The sequence below is a fragment of the Apiospora phragmitis genome (assembly GCF_038363925.1).
Source record: "Apiospora phragmitis strain CBS 135458 chromosome Unknown utg000013l:1.0-2965645.0:1.0-2969333.0, whole genome shotgun sequence".
In the NCBI taxonomy this organism is placed as follows: domain Eukaryota; kingdom Fungi; phylum Ascomycota; class Sordariomycetes; order Amphisphaeriales; family Apiosporaceae; genus Apiospora; species Apiospora phragmitis.
Genome location: NW_027117413.1, coordinates 993,605 through 1,017,033, shown reverse-complemented (window position 1 = coordinate 1,017,033; position 23,429 = coordinate 993,605). Strand labels below are relative to the sequence as shown.

The following is a 23,429-nucleotide window of genomic DNA, read 5'->3' as shown; positions in this document are numbered from 1 at the left end:
GTGTGACTAGTTACTTAGCCACAGTGGCTCATTTCCAACTATCGCTGTCAATTACGCCCGGAGGTCGGGGATCGGAGTCGCCAATCCCTATCCACACCTTTTCTAATGATCGCCATTGCTGTACCTACATAGCTCTAGGATGGCAATATGAGATAGGAGTCTAAGTACTTCTCGGCAGGACAGTAGCTGCATACAGACAGGTAAGTCAGCACACAGCCAGGCCGGGGAGTCGGGGACCTCTTCCGCTGAATGCTTGGTAAACGGTCACGGCGATAGAAGTAAACTCCAGGCGTGCTTGGTCGCCACACCATCGGGCTTTAAGCTATTGTGCGGTATTAAGGCCGATGCGATTGCTTGTTCTCGAAATCCTACGGACCCATCGTCGTGGCCGTAGCCATTACAATGCGAAAGGACTTGCAAGGGTTTAGGTTGACGTGATTACGGTCATGTTCAACCTCTGGGCAAACCGTAAGCACTACAGGGCAGGTAAGCTAAGTACATTGTATTAATAAAGAAATGACATCTTTTACATAAAAATGAATCCGACAGTCAAACCCAGTCCGCTCGCTTTACTGCCAAAGTGAGTACGCCGTATCAAACGGTTCGGGAAAAAGACAAGATGGTCTCGGTCCATCTCCTTGTTCGTTCTTCGCTCACTGCCGTGGCTGTAGCGACGGCGGTGGAGGGGGGAGTTCATTCCACTACCACCCCCTTCGCCACTACCCTTTACCAGTACTTACCCATTAGGAACATCGATCGAGAACATAGCCGTCCGAGCCAGCGGAGAACTCCTCCTGACGCTCCTCAACACGCCGCACGTCGACCAGATCGACCCTTCGCAGCCCCACCCGCAGCCCGCCACTGTTAAGGATTTCTCGACCCTTCCGATTGCAGCTGCTGTACTGGGAATCGCCGAGATCAACCCGGGCGTCTTTGCCGTCGCGGCCGGCAACTACACGCGCGGAGCGGGGCCTGAGCCCGGCAGCTGGAGCGTCTGGCAGATGGGGTTGAATGCAGACGGCAACGGCCACCCCGCCGACACCATCCGCTTGATTGCCGACATACCCGAGGCCCTGTTCCTGAACGGCATGGCTTCTTTACCCAGCTCACCGGGAAATAGGGCCTCTGCCAGTGCCGGGCCGAAAGACATCCTGGTGGGCGATATCCACCAGGGTCTCATCTACCACGTCGACACGGTCACCGGATCGTATCACGTCGTCGTCAACGACAGCCTGACCGCCGCCATGCCGCACCCCGTCTTCGGCCTCTTGGGCGTGAACGGGATCCACGCCGATTCCTCCGCGAGCGCCCCTTCTTCTACGACCCTCTACTTCACGAACACCGGGCAGGGAATCCTGGCCAAAGTGCCCATCGACCCGGCGGCGGGGGCCGTGACGGGGCCTCTGCGGTGGTCGCGTCCATCCTCGACGCGACGGCGATGCAGTACGACGACTTCGCCGTCCGGGGCGACGACGTGTATCTCGTGACGGGCTCGGACAATTCGGTCGAGAAGCGCAGCTTGGCGCATGGGGGGTCGTGGTCGCCGCGGGGCCGCGTCATCGTCGGCGGGAATCTGAACAACTCGACCGAGATGGTCGAGCCCACCGCTTGCGCCTTCGGCCGCACCGAGGCCGATGCCCACGTACTGTATGTCGTCACGGCCGGGACTCTCGCGACCCCCATAAACGGGCCCCGTCACAGTCGGGGCGCAGGTGGTGGCGTTGCACACGAGATCGTAGGAGGAGCATTGCGTATAATGACCAATAGTCGGCATGGTTAACACTAGAACTAGAACTGATAGCTTGCTCAAGAGGCCATGTTGCAACCAACTACCGATGGCGGGGGCGCATTCACTCGAGATACCGGAAGCATATTCTCGAAAATGTGATTGCATCATATGGCGTCAACCCTCTTGTCTTCTTCCAGCACTGGAACGTAACCAACAGGTCGGGTAGATAGCTTGGGTATATTGGGTGACTGCCATTGTAGACTATTCCTCTAGCAATTGCCTATGGTGTATATGTAATTCCGTATCCCTAATTAGAAGCAACAATACTTCTAATATTATGACCAATACCGTAACCTCCCTTGCCACCTTTGTGGATGATGAGATTACGCCTTTGACGTGAAACGTCCGGACTGCATCTCGAGAGAAGGCACATGATGTACACACACGCATGGATGTGGTCAAGGATCGTCCTTGGATTCCTCTGGCCCTCCTCCAGTCTGCCACCAGGCCTACTTCAATTCATGTCTGTTGCGTTCCAGTCGCTGCTGCAGTTAAACACTGACCTGCCGAACCAGTTCACCTCTACGCAGTCATAGTCGATGTCGTTGATGGACTGGCAGGATCCGTGTTGGTTGCCCTGTAGGTCGTAGATGTCATATCCTCTGTCTTTGTAGATCGCTGCAACGATTTAAAGGCTCAATTAGAACAGGCTTCCTAAGTAAGGAAGAGAGAAAATCCCAGATGGGAGAGGTGGAGGGCGTTAGGAAAGTCTTGAGGGGGGCGCACTCACTGTAATGGATGCTGACCAGGTTGGCCTCGAAGACGTCAGGCAATGTCTTGTCGCCGCCAACAACGCGAACACCCCTCTTGCCGCCGCTCACATCACTTTTGATGACCCACGGCTCCGCGACCTCTACATCGTGGCACTACCGTATCAATTTTAGCGGACTGTTCACTCTTGGTTCTGCAGACTAGTGCTTCATTTTCACACCAGAGGGAACAGGAAAGAATGTAGCCTAGACCGAGAAGTAAGGCAACAATTTAGGGGCGACCTACGCTGGGGTAGCTTTCCTGGGCTTGCTGTTAGCAAAGGGCATGTGGTACACACGGCTAGATGCACTATCAAGTTAGGAGACAAAGATTCCTATAAAACTTACTGCGAAGAACTTGTAACGTTGCTGGCCATTACCTTCATCCTCATAGAAGACCCAAAAGTCTGCATGGGCGTAGGACGCAAAGCCCCAGAGTAGGAGTCCGAGTAGGAAATGCATAGTGCCTCATTAGACAAAGTTTTGGCAATTATGTGTTAGGGAAATAGGCTTTTCGTGTGATGGGCGAGTTGGACCTTGATGAACAAGAAAGTTGAAATATGTAGAAACAAAGCCTCTATTTATACCAAGGAGCCGGGAAGGATTTTGTCACGATAAGTGATGAGTTATTTGACCTTCAATACTAGTGACTCAATCCTTGGCATTGATCATCACGCTCTCTGGAGTCAGGTCACACTTCGGTTCTAGCTTTGGGGGATTTGCTTCTTCAGCACACGTCACCGATCCATGCGATCGAGAGAGTGAACAATGACACTTGAAGGTTGAATGATTGGTCACGAAGACCTAACACGGACATAACGTTTCGTACGTGGTGATGGAAGTGATACCGCACCTTGTCCTGCGAGTGTAATATCTTGTTTCTTGCAACCATAATATGGTCCTGGTTTGCTCGGCTCTTATTCAACGGCATCACGATTAACGTACGACAGTGGTATATTCTAGAGCTCTGGCATGAATTTGACTGGCTAATCATTCCTCAAGTGGCTATCTCTCTGGATGTAGAGCGCAGTGTTTGCTGTAGACGAGTTGCTCACAGTGTGCCCATGTGCTCGTGAGGGAATTATAGGCTTGACGACAAATGCTCGACGGGCCCTAAGAAAGGGGACATAATGTATGGTACACGTCCACGTGTGCGGTCAAGACGGTCCGCCTGACTAGCCATTGATGTGTTCCACAGTGTAATCACTGTTGCAGTGAAAGATGGAAATGTCTAGAAATTCATCCTGACCGTGTGCATATACACAATCCCAGGTGACAGATCTAACGAGCTGAAAGAAACCATGCTCGTTGCCGCCTGTATCAAAGATCTTGTAGCCCCTATTCTTGTAGATTGCTGTGGGTAGAGGTTCAGTAAGCCGGTACCGTACTACTATGACGAGGAGAATCCCAAAGGATCCTGAAAGGAACGGCAAAAAACATGTGGATGAACCTACTGAAATGCACAGCGTAGACATTGGCCTCCAGTTCCTGTGGATCGTCGTCCGTTCCCGCAACGCGGACGCCCCTTCTTGTCGCCGCTCACGTCATGTTCTGGCTGCCACCAAGTCGCTTGTGACTCTTCATCGCACTGGGAATTGTAGTTTAGCTGGCATCCTTCCCCTGGATATCTTGTTCCAACGACCCATTCGGGATCAGGAAGGACCTCCCGGCGAGTAACCTACGTTGGGTAGCTTTCCTGTAAGTATTAATTATCAGATTAGTCAGACTGCAATGTTGTTGCGGCACGCAGACGAATGTGCTCCGGGAATGAAGTTGTGATAGAACCATACTTACATTAAAGAACTGGTAGCCGGTCGTGTGGTCATATTCAGTTCCAAAGACCCAGATATTTCCCAAGACAGAAGAGACAAAGCCAAGGAGAAGGAAGCGGATGAGCAAATGCATTGCTAGAGTCGGTTCCGATCGAGCGCAGTGGACAGTTAGCTAAGTTGTCAACATTCGTGTTGTTTCAACCTTTGTTGGAGGAGATAATCGAAGGCTGAGTTAATTTCGAGGTGGCTTTTATAAATATCTTGATGTTTGAGGAATGCTTTGTATTTACTGGTCACCTAGGCTGGAAGGCAGTGAATACAAATTGTATTTAGTAACTTGTTGTGTTATAATACGTATAACGTACCCTATAAGCGAGCTGTGTACTTTTAATTAACTTTCTTATAATTAATTTTATATTAATTTTTTTTAATAAGTATAGAATTAAAAAATAAAGAACAAAGGTTTCATTTAACGCTTTAAGCGCTTTAAAATAACTCGAAATTAAGTATATAAAAAGCTATAGTAATATATTATATCTTAAAGTCGATATTATGTAGCCGACGACGTGGAATTCGATTACGATCTAAAATCTTTATAAATTCTCGAAGCTTTTTAATTTTAAAGAGGAATTAATTATTCGATATATTATTAATTTAAACACGCGATCGTTTTTCCCCGGTTAAATAATATAAAAAATATAGCGAATTAATTATTTAGTTTACGTAACGCGAGACGCGTCGGTATTAATTAAGCCTTTAACTTCGTACGATAATAACTAGACCTCTAGACGCGTTTTACCCGAAAAATTAATTATTAAAAAATCCTTTATAAAAATTTCAACGCGTATCGCGTATAATTTATTTTTATACGAAATATAATTAATAAATATAGGATATAAAAAAAGGATATATATAATTTTAACGAAACCGGGTTTTTTATAAGTTAAATCTCGTTCGAAATAATTGTAACTAACTCCGATCGACGCGGAAAGCCTAGGGTAATATAGTAAGGGAACTAGGAAAAGGTTATAATTATTTAAGGCGTCGGATTAAACGGTTACGCCATCCCTCCGTACATTATTTTTACCGGGAAAACGCACTTCTCTTCTTAATATAAAAATAGCCTATTATCGAAGGACTAGGTAATAGTAATTATTAAAAATAATTAAATTACGAATAAAAGAGGCGAGGACTAGATTTAATACTTTAATTAATATATTAAGTCTTATACGAAAGATCTTTATCGCTTTTTAATTCTAAACGGTTACGAAAGCTATTACGAGAAGAACTCGATTATTATATTTTATACACCTTTTTATTTATTATATAAATTCTAGCCTTTTAATATTAATTATTTTCGTATACTAAAAAAAATTATACGGGAAAGAAATTAAAGGTTTTATACGGGCGTATATTACTTATATCTTTAAGGAAGATTTCCTACTAGCGTCTTTAAAAGCGTTCTAAGCGACTTTTATCGTTTCGAATATATAAAGAGGCTTTTGAAAAATAAGACTCGACCCGTATAATCCGGAATATATTATTTTATAATTAGATATAAAGCTACGTATTTTAATACCTCCGGGGACGTCTTTCGGCCTATTTATCTCTTAAGAATTAAAGATTTTAAATAACTTAATTAAGGTTTAATCTTAAACCGAATATATTCGAAACCGTATCGTATAATATTAAAATAACATTTTAATATTTATTTTAATTAGTTTTAATTAAATCGTAAAGGTTATTGTTGAATGGGCTCTCGTACGTACGGTGGTTCCGGTTTTAATCGGGGTTTAATCATTCTTATTCTGTTATTCATATTTATCTTTAGTACGAGCTGCGAGGGGCATCATATACCCCTCTTAATAAAACAGGAAAGGGGTTCGTGCGCGTAGGTACGTAGCACCCCTTTTAGAGTAATATGGACAGCTTCAGTTCTAGCTGTTCTAACACTGGCAGTTTTCTGTTTTAGCGATAGAATCAGCCTGTTCCCTTTTGCTTGAAAAAGATATTGTACGATTTTAATCGAGTCTTGCCTCCGTTGAACTCGATCGGCGTGTTTTCGGTCAGGATGCTCTTTAGTTTTGTACGGAATTATTCCTCTACTAGCTTTTCTTCCTCTTTTCTAAAAAAAGGGGCTATAGCGAAGCTAAACGTATCGTCGGTCTATATTATTATAATACCGAAGGTATCCGGTCTTTTCCGTAATAAATAATAAATAAGCGTTATATATTAATACGGTTATTTTTAAATTTTATATATAGTAATTATAATATATTTTAAACTAGTAAAGTTTTAATTTTATTAATCCGTATAAAGGTAATACGATTTAAAATAACGTTTTTTTAAAGTATTAAGTTTTTAATTTTATTAATAAACGTGCGTAAATTAATCGGTTTAGCTTATTATATAACTAAGTATACGCCTATATAATATCGCGTAGCTTGCCTTATATATTAAAGTTTCGGATTAAGGTCGGTCTGAAGGCTAAAAGGAATCTTTAGTTTATCCGCTAAATTATTAGTAATTAAGTTAAAATAGCTTCCTTTTTTATATTTCCGTAGTTTTATATTACGAGCTTAGATTTCTCGTACGGCTTCGTAATTTTACCCTTGATCTTTTATACGAGCCGTGTTTTAAAGATTTTCTGGCCGGTATACTTGTTCGGGTCGAATCGAATAAATTCGAAAACTTTTCGTGCGGCGAGATTATTAATCTTTTTTATATCGGACTTTTAGAACGGGTATCTAAACGAGGTAATAACCTTATTTTATTAAAGCTTAATTATTAATTCGTAATTTTCTTATTTTTTTTAAGTAAGAAATATAACGATTTAAATATTTCGGAATAGATATTTTTTAAGTTGTCCTCGGCCGCGTTATATAAGAACTACCGTAATTTCTTCGGCTATCGGTTTAGTATTTAGGGTATTTGCCGGCTATTCCGGATCTGGTTATATATCTGGCTCGTTACGCGGTTTTTCGGCCTTTTCCCGGTAGTACGGCTTGATTTAGGTTATTCGAAAGGCTTTTAGGCCGTTTAGGGTATTTACCCAGATTATACGGTTTTTAATAACTGTTATCTTATATAATCCGGTTTATCCTTCTTTTTTCCGCTAGACCAGGACTTCATTCCGAAGCGGGAATATTAAAATATTTTAAATAATTAATCTATTCCGGGTATTTAGAGCTCGGTAAATATCGATATTTATACATATTTTTCGAAGTATTTTTATTATTTTCCGTATAATTTCTCTTCGTGTTTTAGATTTTTGGTAATAATAATAAGTTCCTATCGATACGAGGGTATATTTTAAATATAAATAAAATAAATATTAAGCCGTTAAGGCTAGCCGTATTATTTCAATATTTATATAATAACCGAGATTTTTTTATAAAATATTAAAAGTTCTATATAACGGAACGTATATTTATTTAACTTTATTTATTATTTAATAAGTTTTAATAAATATTTATTTATAAGTAATTCTTATTATTTATATATAATCGCGAAACTTTTTTTAAAAGTATATACCCGAATTATATAAAATATAATTAAAAGGTTTTTAATATATATATATTTAATATTTATAAAAAATATTTTAAATATTTTATATATTAAGCGAATATAAGAATATAACCGTTTAAAAAGATATATTTAAATCGATTATATAAAGTACGTTTTATTTATTAATATAAATAATATTTATAATAATTTTATAATTAAACTCGTATTCGTTTTATAACGAAAATTTAAATTTTTATAATACCGGATCGTATATTTAATATTAAGAGCAGAACTTTTAAATCTCGTTAAAAATAGTAAGGTTAATATTATTATAGCAGGCGTTTTTTAAAAAAATATAAAGTTTTTTTATATAAAGGTATTTAAAACGTTAATAAAAGTATCGAAACTATTTTTTAATAAAATATAACGTTATTTTTATATAATTAATATTAAAAAACGGGTATCTTTATTTTTTAATTATAAGAAATATTTTGCCGTTTTTTTATATAATAAAATTAAGGATATTATTATAATATATTTTAAACCGGTTAACGTTATATAATAAAAATAAAAAAAAAGTTATAATATTTAAAATATAATATTTTATTATTTTTAATAAGTTTTATATATTAATTATTTTAATTAATAAAATAGGTTTTAAGTTTTTAAACTTAATTTCGACGCTTCCCAAGGTTTAATTAATTTATACGTCTAAGTTTTTTTATACGTAAACTTCTATTTAAGGTTTTTTAATTATTAAAAATAAGGCGGCGCCGATATTTTAAAGCTTTTTTTAATAAGTCTAGCTATACGAGCTATTAAAATTAAATTAGTCGGCCTGTACGGTAGTTTCTGAGTAAATATCCTCGCTAGTAAGCCGGTAGTAAAACGCGGTGTTTATTAAATAAATAATATTTTATTATATATTTTTTAGATTGAGGTATTCGTATTTTTTTCGTTATTTTTTCATTCTTTTTTATTCTTTTCTTAATTTTAAACGAATATTTTATACTTATTTTAAAAAAAGGGGCCTTATCCGATATTATTATACATTTAAAGATATTAATTCCTTATTCGGAACTATTTTTTAATTAAATAGTTTATTAATTAATAGCTTTATTTATAATAGATTCGGTAAGTTTTTTATTCGAACTTCCGGTTTTTATATAATAATTTTAATTAAAAGGTGCCGGCGGGTCGCTAAATCTTTTTTTATTTTAATAATTAGTTATTATATAATAATTTATTATTATAAACTGGTCGGTTTTTTTTTATACGATTATTTATAAACCGTTTATTAATTAGGTTTATATTTATAACTAAGTTTTAATATAATTCTTTCATTAAATATCGTTCTAATAATATTTGGTCCGTTATTATATTTAACGATACGCGAAGGTCCGAAAATAGCGCTTTATATGTTAACTTTTAATAAATAAGGGCTAATAAAAGTTTCAGAACTTCTCGATAAGTTTTTACGACGGAAGTATAAAAAGCGATCTCTTTTTCGAATCCTTTTCCGAGGGCTTATTATACGAGCTAGAGTTTATTTAGTAAGATTTCTAAGATTTCGATAAGTTATTTCTCGGCGTTCTTATTTTTTATTTATATAAAAAAGGTTATTATTTAATCCGTAAAATATTATATATAATTTATTATCATATTAAAATATAAATTTATTAAATAATATATCTCGTTTTATTTTTTTTTAGGTCCGATATAATTAAAATAAAATATTTCTATACGGCCGAAAAAAATATTTAAAAAGATTATATAGTATTAATTTTTTAATATATTTAGCCGTTAATATATTTCGATAAATATCTGTACTTTATTATAAAAAATATTATACGGCTTACCGGTATAGTTTTTTTCTTTCTTTTACACCTTCGAAAAAGTAACGACCTTATTTTGATCAATTTTACCGTTATAAATAGCTCGGTTTAAAAAGATATCGTATTTCGTAATATATACTAAACTAGATAATCGTGCCGTCTAATCCGGCGGTATCGGAATTAGAGAAGGAAAAAGGATAACGTCTTACGACGCTTAAGTACTTAAGAATTTAGGGTTAGACGTCGGGCCTAAAGTATTTAAAACTCCGGGATTAAACGTCGGTTTTAAAGTGCTTTATAGTGTCGCGAATAATTACTCCGTACGGAAACCGGGTGTTTCTCGTTTAGGCGGCGGTTTTTCGATTATTTATTCTCGGGAAGAGTATAGAATATCCTCTTTTCGGGTTTTCGAAGTCGGTTCTGCCGGTCGGTCTTATTAATATATAAAATTAGTTAATAGTATTAAACTTATAAGCTTAGTTTTAAAAAATCCGTTTATTAATATATTAATTTTATATTTTTTAAAATAATTAAAAAGCTTTTTTTAAAATATACGGTTAATTTAACCGAATTAGTATTCGGTTTATTCATTAAATTTTATAATAAATAATTTTTTGAAAGAGGTTTTTTTTATTTTTAATATATAATATTTTAAAAAGTATCGTACAAAGTACGTTATAAATAATTCGGGTATTATTTTTTCGAAAAATATATCTAAAGGTTTAAGTTTTTAAAAAGCGAGGTTAACGTTTCTTTTTTAAATTATTAAAGGAATTCCGGTATTTTAAGATACTTTTTTATACATAAGCGGTTCGGGGTTTAAGATCATCAGTTTATTTAGGTTCGGTACGTTCGGGCTTAATCCCGATTCGCCGACTATAATTAATTCTATTTTAATAAAGGTTATTATTTTATAAATTATATAATAAAGTTATTTAAATATATAATTATATATAACCTAGCTAATCTCGCGTATAATTAAAAACCTGGTCTCTTTTTTATAATATATACTTAGGAAAAAGGGTTCCTCCTCGTACGGTTAATTTAGTTCGGTTCTTCCTCTGAATTTCTAACGGGCGGAAATTCTTAGGGTTATATCGATTATAAGCTTTTTTCGTTTATTATATTAATTTAATTAAATAATTATAAAAAGACTTTAAATTTATATAAAAAATTATTAATATATTTTAAAATTTTAAGATTTATATAATTCTTTTAAACGTAATACTTAATACGATACCGTTATTTATATTAGAAATCGTGCCGTATAGTTCGTTAAGTAATACGCTCCGTGTAACTCTTTTATATTTTATTGAGCTTTAATGAATAATATTATTTTAAATTTTAAACTAGTTTTTTATACGATTTATTATTTAGCTTAATAAGATTAAATATTTAAATTAAAAAATTAAGTTCTTATTATTTATAAACGAACCGTTAATAAAAATATATATTTTTATATAATAAAAATTAAGCGGGATATATTTTAAACTATATATCGAGTTTTAAATTTATTAATTAATACGTTTATTTAAATTCTTAATATCTTTATTTTTTAAAATTTATATTTAAACGGTAGTAAATAAGTTATAAGCTATTTTTTTTATACGTTAAGAAATATATTATTAGTTTTTATTAATAATTTTCGAATTAATAAGTTTTAATTAATTAATTTCTCCTCTTTCTTAAAAAAAGATATTATATAATTTTAATTAAATCTTACTTTTATTAAATTCGATTAACGTGTTTTCGGTTAAAATATTTTTTAATTTTATACGTAATTATTCTTTTATTAATTTTTCTACTTTTTTAAAAAAAAAGGTTATAACGAAACTAAACGTATTATCGATTTATATTATTATAATATTAAAAATATTCGGTTTTTTTATAATAAATAATAAATAAATATTATATATTAAAATTATTATTTTTAAATTTTAAGTATAATAATTATAATACGTTTTAAATTAATAAAATTTTAATTTTATTAATTTATATAGGGGTAATAGAATTTAAAATAACGTTTTTTAATGTATTACGTTTTTAACTTTATTAATAAGCGTATATAAATTAATAGGTTTAATTTATTATATAATTAAGTATATATTTATATAATATCGCGTAGCTCTTTTTATATATTAAAGTTTCGGATTAAGGTTAATTTAAAAGCTAAAAAAGTTTTTAGTTTATCCGTTAAATTATTAATAACTAAGTTAAAATAACCTCATTTTTTATATCTTTATAGCTTTATATTACGAGCTTGAAGTTTTCGCACGCCTTTATGATTTTATACTTAATCTCTTATATAAGCCGTGTTTTAAAAAATTTCTAGCCGGTGTGCTTACCCGGGTTAAATTAAATAAATTCGAAAACTCTTTATACGGCGAGATTATTAATCTTTTTTACGTCGGATTTTTAAAATAAATATTTAAACGAAATATTAACGCTGTTTTATTATAGTTTAATTATTAAATCGTAATTCTTTTATTCTTTTTAAATAAAAAATACGGCGGTTAAAACGTTCCGGGGTAGATATTTTTTAAATCGTTTTTAATTATATTATATAGGAGGTACCGTAATTTCCTCGGCTATTAGTTTAGTATTTAAAGTATTTACCGGCTATTCCGGATCTGGTTATATATCCGGCTCGTCGTACGGTTTTCCGGCCTTTTTTTAGTAGTACGGCTTAATTTAAGTTATTCGAAAAGTTTTCGGGCCGTTCGAAGTATTTACCCGGATTATACGGTTTTTAATAATTATTATTTTATATAGTCCGGTTTATCCTTTTTCTTAATTAAATTAAAACTTTATTTTAAAGCGGGAATATTAAAATATTGTGGATAGCTAGTCTATTCCGGGTATTTAGAGCTCGGTAAATATCGATATTTATACGTATTTTTCGGAGTATATTTATTATTTTTTATACGGTTTTTTTTCGTACCTATATTTCCGGTAATAGTAATGAGTTCCCGTTAATACGAAGGTATATTTTAAATACGAGTAAGGTATATATATTAAGCCGTTAGGGCTAGCCGTATCGTTTAGAGCTTTAATAATTCTTTAAAGTATTATTTCGATATTTATTTAATAACCAAAATCTTTTTATAAAATATCGAAAGCCCTACGTAGCGAAATATATATTCGTTCGATTTTATTTATTATTTAATAAGTTTCGATAAATATTTATTTATAAGTAATTCGTATTATTTATATATAATTTCGATATTTTTAAAAGAAATACTTACTTTAATTATACGAAATATAATTAAAAAGTTTTTAATATATATATATTTGATATTTATAAAGGGTATTTTAAGTATTTTATATATTAAACGAATATAAAAATATAATTATTTAAAAAAATATATTCGAATCGATTATATAAAATACGTTTTATCTATTAATATAAATAACGTTTATAATAATCTCGTAATTAAATTCGTATTCGTTTTATAAGTAAAATTTAAATCTTTCTAACGCCGGATGGTATAATTAATATTAAGAGCAGAATTTTTAAATCTCGTCGAGAATAATAAAGTCAACGTCGTTATAGCCGGCGTTCTTTAAAAACGTATAGAGTTTCTTTATACGAAGGTGTTTAAACCGTTAGTGGAGGTATTAAAATTATTTTTCGATAAAATATAATATCGTTTTTATACGGCCGGTATTAAACAACGGATATCCCTATTTCTTAATTATAAAAAGATTTCGCTATCTTTTTATATAATAAAATTAAAAATATTATTATAATATGTTTTAAACTAATTAATATTATATAATAAGAATAAAAAAAGGTTATAATATTTAAAATATAATATTTAGTTATTTTTAATTAGTTTTATATATTAATTATTTTAATTAACGAAATATATTTTAAGCTTTCGAACTTAATCTTAACGTTCCCTGGGGTCTAATAAATTTATACGTCTAGGTTTCTCTTATATATAGGCTTTTATTTAAGGCTTTTTAATTATTAAAAATAAGGCGGCGCCGGTATTTTAAAGCTTTTTTTAATAAGTTTAATTATACGGGCTATTAAGGTTAAATTAATCGGCTTATATAATAATTTTTAAAGAATAAATATCCTCGTTAATAAATTAGTATTAAAACGCGGCGTCCGTTAAATAAATAATATTTTATCGTGTATTTTTTAAATTAAAATAGTTATACTCTTTTTTATTATTTTTTAGCTCCTCTTTTTTCTTTTCTTAATTTTAAATAAAATCCTTATATTCGTTTTAAATAAAAAGTTTTTATTTAATATTAGTATATATTTAAAAGTATTAGGTTATTATACGGGTTCGCTTTTTAATTAAGTAGTTTATTAATTAATAGCCTTATTTATAATAGATTCGGCAGGTTCTTTATTCGAACTATTAATTCTTATATAATAACCTAAGTTAAAATATATTTATAAATCGCTAGTTCTTATTCTATCTTAATAGTCGGCTATTATATAGTAATTTATTATTATAAGCTAGTCGGTTTCCTTTCGTACGGTTATTTATAAACCGTTTATTAATTAGGTACGTATTTATAGCCGGGTTTCGATATAGTTCCTTTATTAAATATCGTTCCGATAGCCTCTACTCCGCTATTATACTTAACGATACGCGAAGGTTCGAAAATAACGCTTTATATATTAGCTTTTAATTAATAAAGGCCGGTATAATCTCCGGAACTCCTCGATAAGCTCGTACGACTAAGGTATAGAAAGCGATCTCTCTTTCGAATCCCTTTCCGAAGGCTTGTTATACGAGTTAGAACTTATTTAGCAGGATTTTTAAAACTTTAATAAGTTACTTCTTAGCGTTTGTACTTCTTATTTATATAAAAAAGGTTATCGTTTAATTCGTAAAATATTATATATAATTTATTATTATATTAAAATACGAGTTTATAAGGTGGTATACTTTATTTTATTTCTTTTCGAGTTTAATATAATTAACATAAAATACCTCCGCACGGCCGGAAAAAATATCCGAGAAGATCGTATAATATTAATTCTTAAATATATTTAGCCATCGGCATATTTTAATAAATATCCGTACTTTATTATAAAAAATATTATATAGTTTACTAGTATAGTTTTTTTCTTTCTTTTATACTTTCGAAAAAATAACGACCTTATTTTAATCGATTTTACCGTTATAAATAACTCGGCTTAAAAACATATCGTATTTTATAACGTATACTAAACTAGATAATCGTACGGTCTAGTCCGGCGGTACCGGAATTAAAAAAAAAAAGAATAATATCTTACGACGCTTAAGTACTTATAAATCTAGGGTTAGACGTTAAGCTTAAAGTATCTCGTAATATCGCGAATGATTACTCTATACGGAGACCAGGTATTTCTTGTTTAAGCGGCGGTTATTTAATTATTTATTTTAAAGAAAAGTATAGAACATTCTCTTTTTAAGTTTCCGAAGTCGGTTCTATTAATCGGTTTTATTAGTATATAAGAGCGGCCGGTAATACTAGGCTTACGAGCTTAGCTTTAAAGGATCCGTTTATTAATATATCGACTCCGTATTTTTTAAAATAATTAAAAAGCTTTTTTTAAAACGTATAATTAATTTAACCGAACTAGTACTCGTTTTATCCGTCGAACTTAGTAATAAATAATTTTTAAAAGGAAGTCTTTTTTATTTTTAATATATAATATTTTAAAAAGTATTATACGAGGTACGTTATAAGTAGTTCGGGTATTATTTTTTCGAAAAATACGTTTAAAGGTTCGAGTTTTTAAAAAACGAGGTTAACGTTTCTTTTCTAAATTATTAAAAAAATCTTAATATTTTAAAAAACTTCTTTATATATAAATAGTTCGGGGTTTAAAATCGTTAATTTATCTAGGTTCGATACGTCCGGGCTCGGTCTCGATTCGCCGACCGTAATTAATTTTATTTTAATAAGGGTTATTATTTTATAAATCGCATAATAAGGTTATTTAAATATATAATTATATATAACTTAGCTAATTTCGCGTATAATTCGAAACCTAGTCTCCTCTTTATAATATATATTCGAGAAAAAGGGTTCCTCTTTATACGGTTAATTTAGTTCGGCTCTTTTTTAAATATTTAACGGGCGGAAATTCTCGGGGCTCTTTAGCACGCTCGCCTTTAAGTTAATAGAGGCGTAAAATCGTCTCTTTACTTTTATTAATTTATAATTATTTTACGTAATTATTAATTAATATTAAATAAGTTTTCGTATATATATATAAATAAATTCTAAGTTTAATCGAGGTTATATTATTATATTTTATTATTTATATCTATTTTTAATACGAGCTACGAAAGGTATTATATACCCCTTTTAATAAAACTAAAAAAGGGTTCGTGCGTATAAGTACGTGGCACCCCTTTTAAAGTAATATAGAAAACCTTAGTTCCTACTATTCTAATAATAATCGCTTTTTTTTAAATTCGTTAACTTTTAATATTTTATAAAAATTTCGCGTTTTATAAAGAGACCGAGCCGTCGGTTACGGAGGGTTATATGTAATACTTTATATATTAAAGCTATACGTTAAAGATTTAATTTTAAGTTATTTTAAAGCGTTTAAAAAACCAAAAGCATTTATTTATCTTTTTAAGTACCGACTATATTATATTATAGACGAAATTAAGTTTAAAGGTTATTTAAATAAAATATAGCGAAAATATTTAATTAATTTATGTATTTATTTCACTTATAGGGTACGTTAATCAGAACGCCAATTCAATTGATTCGTATACTTAAGGTTGTAATCAACCGTGCTTTGTTTACATGCTAATAGCGGATCGCTGTAGCAAACCATTTGCCTTACGGAGTGCCCATGGAGAACTCATAATCTTGACGCCGAGTGTATATTCACTCTTCCAAAATAAGGGGTTCGATCACGACCCTCCCATAAATCCTCGATCGCATCCCAGTATCATCTCGCAGAACCCAATTCGATACTGGATAAATCGCTTTGGGTTTTGGCCCTCTGGACTATTGACCATTGGAGGAGCAGGGGAGCAAGTGCACTACAGACACCAGTGCAGTCGTCATACACTTCAAAGGGCGACAACCTGTCAGAAACGAAAAGTAAGTCCGAGCCATCTACGCTCGCCTGGAAAGTGCCCCAGGCGCACAAATGGTGCGAGGGTAAGCCCATATGGACTTTTACTTGATGCAGCCATCGTGTAGCTGTTGGCTTGCTTGAGGTGCAACGTGCCGGTAACCGCAACTGGGAGTGCACAATAAGCTTGCTTGTGGGCCTGTTTGTATACTCATTCTTGGTCCAATTCGTGTGGAGTTGGTCTAGTGGCATCTTGGCCGTCCGCCATTCTGGTACGGGTCAGCCCGCATACGATACTGGCAGCTCGACCCAAACATGTCCTTTTCCACCGCTCTGGGGCCAACCAAAGTCGCCAACCAGGATAGTATTCACATCCACTATCGTCATATCCTTGTAACTATACGCTTCAATACGATCATACTTGCCACGGCCTTCTCGATGTTACTCGGCTCTCTGGCCGTCATTTGGTCCCGAAAGCCTCCGTGCATGAAGCATGCTTTAGAGCAGAGAATTCGAGAATGTTCGTTGTGGACACTGTGTGTGAACTTTCTAGATAGGTCTGGCAGAATATTTAGAGGAACCAAGTGTTCTCATCCTATGGCTCGTAGTATCACCACACGGTAGTTTGCACCCTGCAAAGGAACACGCTTGACTGCGTCTAACACCGCGTTGTGTAACGAGGAGCTATGAGACATATGGCCAATTGGCTTTGCCTCGAATAGATAGAGGCTGAAATGCAGAACCTCGTGGGTTACGATGCTCAGATCACTCAACATTGAGGACCCTCATAGGGGGGCAAGACTCTTAAAACATGGCTTTAGTGACAATTTCATTGTGTCATGAAGTGTCAATGTGTCAAAAACTGCAAGCTTGAGGCCAGTCATAAACGTAATCCGTATCATGCAATATAATGTCATCGTCCAATAACCTATTATAGAGAGCGGTAAGGCACCATTCAATAGCTGTGCCCCGAACCGGGACCAGATTCGAAAGCTGCCCCGAGGACGCAATAAGCAGGTCAAATGCGAACATTGGCCAATGATAAGAGCCCAAGGGCGGGGCTTGTTTTCTTTGGCATTAGGGAGCCGATGCAGATAACGTAAGCGGCGATGGGCGGCTACTAGTTAGGAACGTGGTAAGCTAAAGCACCCCTCCACGGACCACCCCTTTCGCGGACCAGAAAACCTACTAAACATACCCTTTTAATTTAAGTTATTTCTATAGCTAAAATTAGTCAGGACATGCTATTTTCTAGTATTTTTAATAATAATATAGTCTTTTATTTTTATTTTATCGTTTTTTATTCTCTTTATATTATTTTATAGCTTACTTAATACTATAATATTAATAGATTTATTTTTAAATACGGCCTTATTTTTTAGCCTCTACTTAGCTCGTCGTATATTAGTCATATAAATAAATTACTATCCCGGTGCGATTCTTACTTTTTAATATATTTTAATAGTTTTTCTTATTAATTTTAATTTAAAAATAATTAATTTAAATTTTAAGGCTCGCGACTTTATTAATTTATTTATTAAGGGCCTTATTAATTTTATAAATAAAAACTTTTTAAAAAAAGAGATTAAAAATAAAGTTTATAGCGGCTAGTTTTCGATTATTATTTTTTAATACTTAATTATTAGAGGATATTTTAATAGGCGTTAAAGTTAATTCGGCGAACGAAATCGAGCGTCGATTCTTTATTAATCACCAGGGGTGGCTTTAGACGTAGTTAAGCGATACTTTTATCTTTTAAGATAATATATTTCGATAATAAAGGTTTCGATTAATCCCGCGGATAAATTTTAATTATTTTCTAAATATTTTAAATCGTTAAAAGAGTTAAAATATTAATCGTAGCCTAGCGGTATATTTTTAATATATTTAATTTAATAAATTTAAGTTTAAAAACCGCGTTTAAGTATATTTTTAAAAGGATTTTTAACCTTTTCTTTAATAATTTAAAAACTTTTATATTTAAAACCTATACGATATAATTAGAATATAATTTATAAAAAACGAGCTATATTTTCTTAATAAATAAAGCTATAAAAAATCTTTATTTATATATAAATTATAGCCGTTATAAATTAAAACGACTTATTTATTATTATAACGAGACTAAATATAAGGAATAAAAAATTTTTAAATTTAATTTAATATTATAGAATTATTAATCCATTTTTTAAGCGATGCTTTAAATCGCTAGTTATTTTAAACATAGCCCTTTTAATTTAGAAACCACTAGCTTTAAACGTCGGCCCCTTTAAAAATAATTAGCGGCGGGAGGGTTACCTTATTATAGCTTATATATTTTAAGGTAGTAATTTATTCCTTTTTCTCGACGTCTTTTTTAAGGGCTAAATATTTAATAGCTTCGGTAATTACTTAATAATTACCGTTAACGCTTTAATCGAAACTTATTTTATTAATATTATAAAAGCGTTTAAAAGAGATATTAACTAGTTTTAAAATATTAAGTCTTTTAAAAAAATTATTAATATTAGCGATAATTATTTTATTAACGCGGTTATAATTAATTATTTTAAACTTAATAGTTTTAATAAACTCGTTTTTAATTAAAAATCGGGTATATTAACGTTACCTTAGCGTATAAGACGCTTTAAAAGCGTTTAATATTCGTTAAGACATATATTTAAACTTAACGAGCGTTAGTGCGAAGCTTAATTTAACTTAGCTAATAATTTAATTCGTTAATTAGTTTTTAAAAATAGTAATAATACTTATTAATCTTTATTTAGCTTTTATTATATCGGTATACTAGTTAAGCGCCGAATAATATATAATCGGTCGGTATTTTATTTATAAACAGCTTTATAAATACTTAGTTTAAGCTTTATATTATATATCGTAGTCTACGCGCGTTTTTAAGTATTAAACGATAATATAAAGAGATAATTAAAAAAGACGAATAAAATAATAATAATATATATAATTAAGAGGTAAAGGTGGTAAGAGAAATCCATATTATTATCTAAGGGTCCAACGCGTTTATAACGCGAAACGCGGTGGTCCGTGAAGGGGTGGTCCGTGGAGGGGTGCCTTAGCTCATTATAATACGCGGGGCTGGAGGCGCCTTCCATACTCAGACAAGGGTTGCTGACCCACATAGCGCAAGCGGATGGCTGTCGGGTAAGCGGAACTGTACTTCCACCCTGGGGATGCGGGAGGGCGGGTATGCCAAGGGCGGGTAAAGGGTAGGCGAGATAAACATGCAAGGTAAGCTTACGTGTGGGTATAGGTTAAGGCGACCATCGTATACTCCTGCTTCATCTATGAACCTGATTCGTCGGTCAGGTTGCCATAGACAGTCTAACCAAGTGCTGGCAAACAAATGCATTGTATCAAAGCCACGGAATTATGGCCATATATATCTGACGTCAGCATGCTTAGTGGCAATTTGCTGTACATGCGGCTCTCGTATAAGGATGGAGCAACCGTCTGTGATGGCTTCCTGGCGCTGGAAAGTTATAGGGGGCGGTCTAGGCCCAAGAGCTCCATTTCTTTTGATATTCATATGACTGCATACTTGTCGGGAACCTCGACATAGTCCCTGGTGTTTACTATCATTGTGTAACGGACTATCCGCTCTAGCCTGACGGCCTCAAGAAATGGCACACGATGGCTTAACTGCAGACACCCAACACGTGTGAAGACTTACGTAGAGGATCTCTCGGACTCAGCAAATACAGTCTGCCATGCGTCAAGGGGGTTTCTCATACCGGCGACGGACATTGGGAAACATTCAAGTGTATATTGACCCTCATGCCGACCACAACACTTGGCATCTACCATGACGATGGCGTGCTTATTATACATCATCGATTCCTAATAGGCGAATAATCACCAGTGCCAAGTCGTTACCCAGTGAAGTCTGGGTAGACGAAAGTAGCAGCTTCACCGAATAATGGGGGCCCAAAGACGGAAAGGATTGAAACTAATGTAGGATATGACAGTTACGGCTGGTGCTCCGATAACAGACATATCGGTTTATTCCAGGTCCAAGAAGTATATAAACAGCATCTCCTCCCTTCTTTCAGAATTCTTTCAACTCGAACACATCGCATTCTACAATCATCCAGACCATCTCACCAACTCCAACCACACATCCCTTCACCGTTATCCAAACACTTCACAAAATGCAGTTCACTTCCACCATCTTCACCGCCGCCCTGGCCTTAGCTGTCGGCTCCTACGGCTGGGCCCAAGCCGCAGATGGCACATGGGTCGCCAACGACACCTGGTACACCATCCGGGGCAGTAAGTAGTAGCAGCCTTGTCTAACGACGTAAGAATGAGGCGGGAATACAGGAACCTAGCTCCTGATACTGACTGACACTCCTTCTATCTAGCCCGCGTCCACGAGGCCTGCACCAGGAGGAACTCCGAGACAGTCCACTACGAAGGCTGTGCTTACTGGACCAACGGCGTCGGCGGCATTTTCCACGGACGTATGCATCTCCCTCCACAAAGCTTATGGTATCCATCCACGTACTAACCAAGTACTCTAGAATGCAAACTTAGCGGGAACACTCTTTCCTGCATTTAAGCCGATGTCTCGGCATCCAGCGTGATGGCGGACAGCTATGGGTTTCATCAACACCTAGGAGCCGCTGCAGCCCACAACTCAGGGGCGGAACAAGCAAATAACCCTGCGTTATTATTTCGTACCTACACACTCCTTTCGATTCGTGCTGCCACTCTTTCAACTATCGGAGTGGTAGTCTATCTATTACAGGCCTAGAGATCTCAATAAAACACTGTTTCCAGTGCACAATATTCTCATCGGACGGGACTCAATTACCTAATTAAATGTGCTGGCACAAGCGAACGACTGAAGACCTGTTTGGCACACCAACATGTCTTTTGTCTCTCTCTCTTTGCTCTCCCGGTGTAGATGTAACGTTCAACATTTCAGCAGTTTGCGCAAGGATGACCGCTAGGTTTGACCAAACGTCAGAAACATTCCCAAACTTAGAGATCTTGGAGATCTTCAGGCGCACAGTAGATACATGCTGAATAGCTCCCTTCTAAGGCCGCTCTCAGCCTTGTGTCGTGTTTTCTCAGTCTACCTTAATCGCCCAACGTGGTCGTTTGCCCATCATCGGCTCGTCATCAGAAGAGATGTGATCAGCTCCGCCTTCCTCCCTTCCCAGCTCTGCATTGTCCATGTTAGGGGGTGAATTCGGAGCAAGGAGCGCGACGTTGCTGTTTTGAGGGGTAGCAGCCATCGCAGGAGGCGCTGCTGTTATGAAGCCCTCCGCAATCCCGTTGGGAGAGGGTTTAGGCCTCTTCGCAGGAGTGTTTCTATCCGTGACGGTGGTCGCGGGGCCAGGCCCCAGCTTTCGCTTCCGTTTTCTGCGGTTATCGGCCTCGTTTTTCTGTTCTGCGCAGTCGTTAATAATAATGCGCGCCAACACTTTACGTCAGGCACCAAGACCTACTGATGCTACTGTTGCGCTGCTGGATCTCCTCCAATGTTTTCCCTTCGACTGTTGCTCGTCAGTATGTGGTGGAGCTGATCGGCAGTGCGCGTTCACCTGCCACGAAAGATAAACACTGTCATGATGGCAGTAAACAAGAGGAAGGAGTCAGCGCCCTTCCATTCGGGGTGGGCTCGGGAATTTCAATGAGTTTGGATAGCGAAAGCGTGGTTGATCCCCAGCGGATTCGTCTTACTTGTGAAGTCAGAACATATGCAATGAACAACACACAGCACGCCACTTCCTGGTGGCCACTCGAAAACGTGGCCTGATTCATCAAGGGGGACCGCCGGCCGATAACTGATCATGCCCAGAATTCTTTGGTAGCCCTGCAGTCAGTTAGTGGAAACTTCCAAGATTGCAGTGAATGGTAAGCCATCTCACGTATTCCTTCAAGAGTCGGGCAGCGTATGAGTTCAATCCTGACCCTTCTTCTGGCAATGCTGCAGCAGAAATAGTTGGTCGGGGTGGCTCAGACCTGGGCGTTGGGTCGCCTTCCTCAGCCATGCTGCTCGCAAGATGGTGTGCTGAACCTCTGGTTGCGGAGGTTGATTGGATGCGTCAACCTGGGAGAGGACGGATGTGCAGAGAGTACAAATTAAATGCGAGAAAGCCGCCATAATTCAATCATTATATGGAATAGTCGTGGATAGCAAACGGAGCGTGCAAACGCCCTCTCCATGTTACACAAGGTATGCAAGTAGCCTACTAGATGACAAACAGAAAAGGCCACTATCCGCGTCCCATGTCTCTAATTTCCGTCCTCTACACACGTGATCATATCAACGCCAACGGCTGTGGAATCCACATTTCCCAGTGAGTGTAGCACGACTTTCGATATGACCTCTTGGACACGCCACCATCTGCCGCCCCCGGCGACAGACAGAAACCCCATGAGCCTCAAATCCCACGGTACCTAGGACGTGCCTTTTTGGATTGGAAACTCAATACCAGATAAATAAAGACATGCATCATAATGCAGTCTATAGACTTGCTGGTAAACTGTGTTCTTCTCAATATCAAACAGCTTTGCAGGCCCAAGGGCCAATATCGAGCCGAAATCTCACTTACTAGCTGCCAAAATGTCCCGGCGGCGCGAGCTTAGCAGACCGAAAGATGTCTTCTCGCCAAGACTGACAGCACGAGGCGCGAGAACGATACCGTGCGCATTCTAAGGCCGAAGGCAACGGTATCATCGAACTGGCCGTGGTCCGAC

General features: G+C 35.5%; 5 protein-coding genes across 5 annotated transcripts; 2 read left to right on the top strand and 3 right to left on the bottom strand.

Moving 5' to 3' along the window:
• Positions 1–536: 536 nt before the first annotated feature.
• Positions 537–1,888, top strand: PG994_014060 (uncharacterized protein; the record flags this gene model as incomplete). The annotated part of the gene is made up of 4 exons (XM_066865469.1): positions 537–580; positions 734–1,391; positions 1,445–1,735; positions 1,802–1,888. 4 exons carry the CDS (start codon positions 537–539, stop codon positions 1,886–1,888), a joined length of 1,080 nt encoding a protein of 359 aa, XP_066708598.1.
• A 355-nt stretch (positions 1,889–2,243) lies between these two features.
• On the bottom strand, positions 2,244–3,000 carry PG994_014059 (uncharacterized protein; the record flags this gene model as incomplete). The annotated part of the gene is made up of 3 exons (XM_066865468.1): positions 2,244–2,407; positions 2,520–2,655; positions 2,887–3,000. The coding sequence occupies 3 exons, from the start codon at positions 2,998–3,000 to the stop codon at positions 2,244–2,246; spliced, it is 414 nt and encodes a 137-aa protein (XP_066708597.1).
• A 713-nt stretch (positions 3,001–3,713) lies between these two features.
• PG994_014058 (uncharacterized protein) lies at positions 3,714–4,443 on the bottom strand (the record flags this gene model as incomplete). Its single annotated transcript, XM_066865467.1, has 4 exons — positions 3,714–3,892; positions 3,993–4,026; positions 4,082–4,126; positions 4,333–4,443. The coding sequence occupies 4 exons, from the start codon at positions 4,441–4,443 to the stop codon at positions 3,714–3,716; spliced, it is 369 nt and encodes a 122-aa protein (XP_066708596.1).
• Positions 4,444–20,869: 16,426 nt separating this feature from the next.
• Positions 20,870–21,538, top strand: PG994_014057 (uncharacterized protein; the record flags this gene model as incomplete). The annotated part of the gene is made up of 3 exons (XM_066865466.1): positions 20,870–20,990; positions 21,083–21,181; positions 21,501–21,538. The coding sequence occupies 3 exons, from the start codon at positions 20,870–20,872 to the stop codon at positions 21,536–21,538; spliced, it is 258 nt and encodes an 85-aa protein (XP_066708595.1).
• Positions 21,539–21,793: 255 nt separating this feature from the next.
• On the bottom strand, positions 21,794–22,720 carry PG994_014056 (uncharacterized protein; the record flags this gene model as incomplete). The annotated part of the gene is made up of 4 exons (XM_066865465.1): positions 21,794–22,116; positions 22,175–22,222; positions 22,410–22,542; positions 22,598–22,720. 4 exons carry the CDS (start codon positions 22,718–22,720, stop codon positions 21,794–21,796), a joined length of 627 nt encoding a protein of 208 aa, XP_066708594.1.
• Positions 22,721–23,429: the final 709 nt, after the last annotated feature.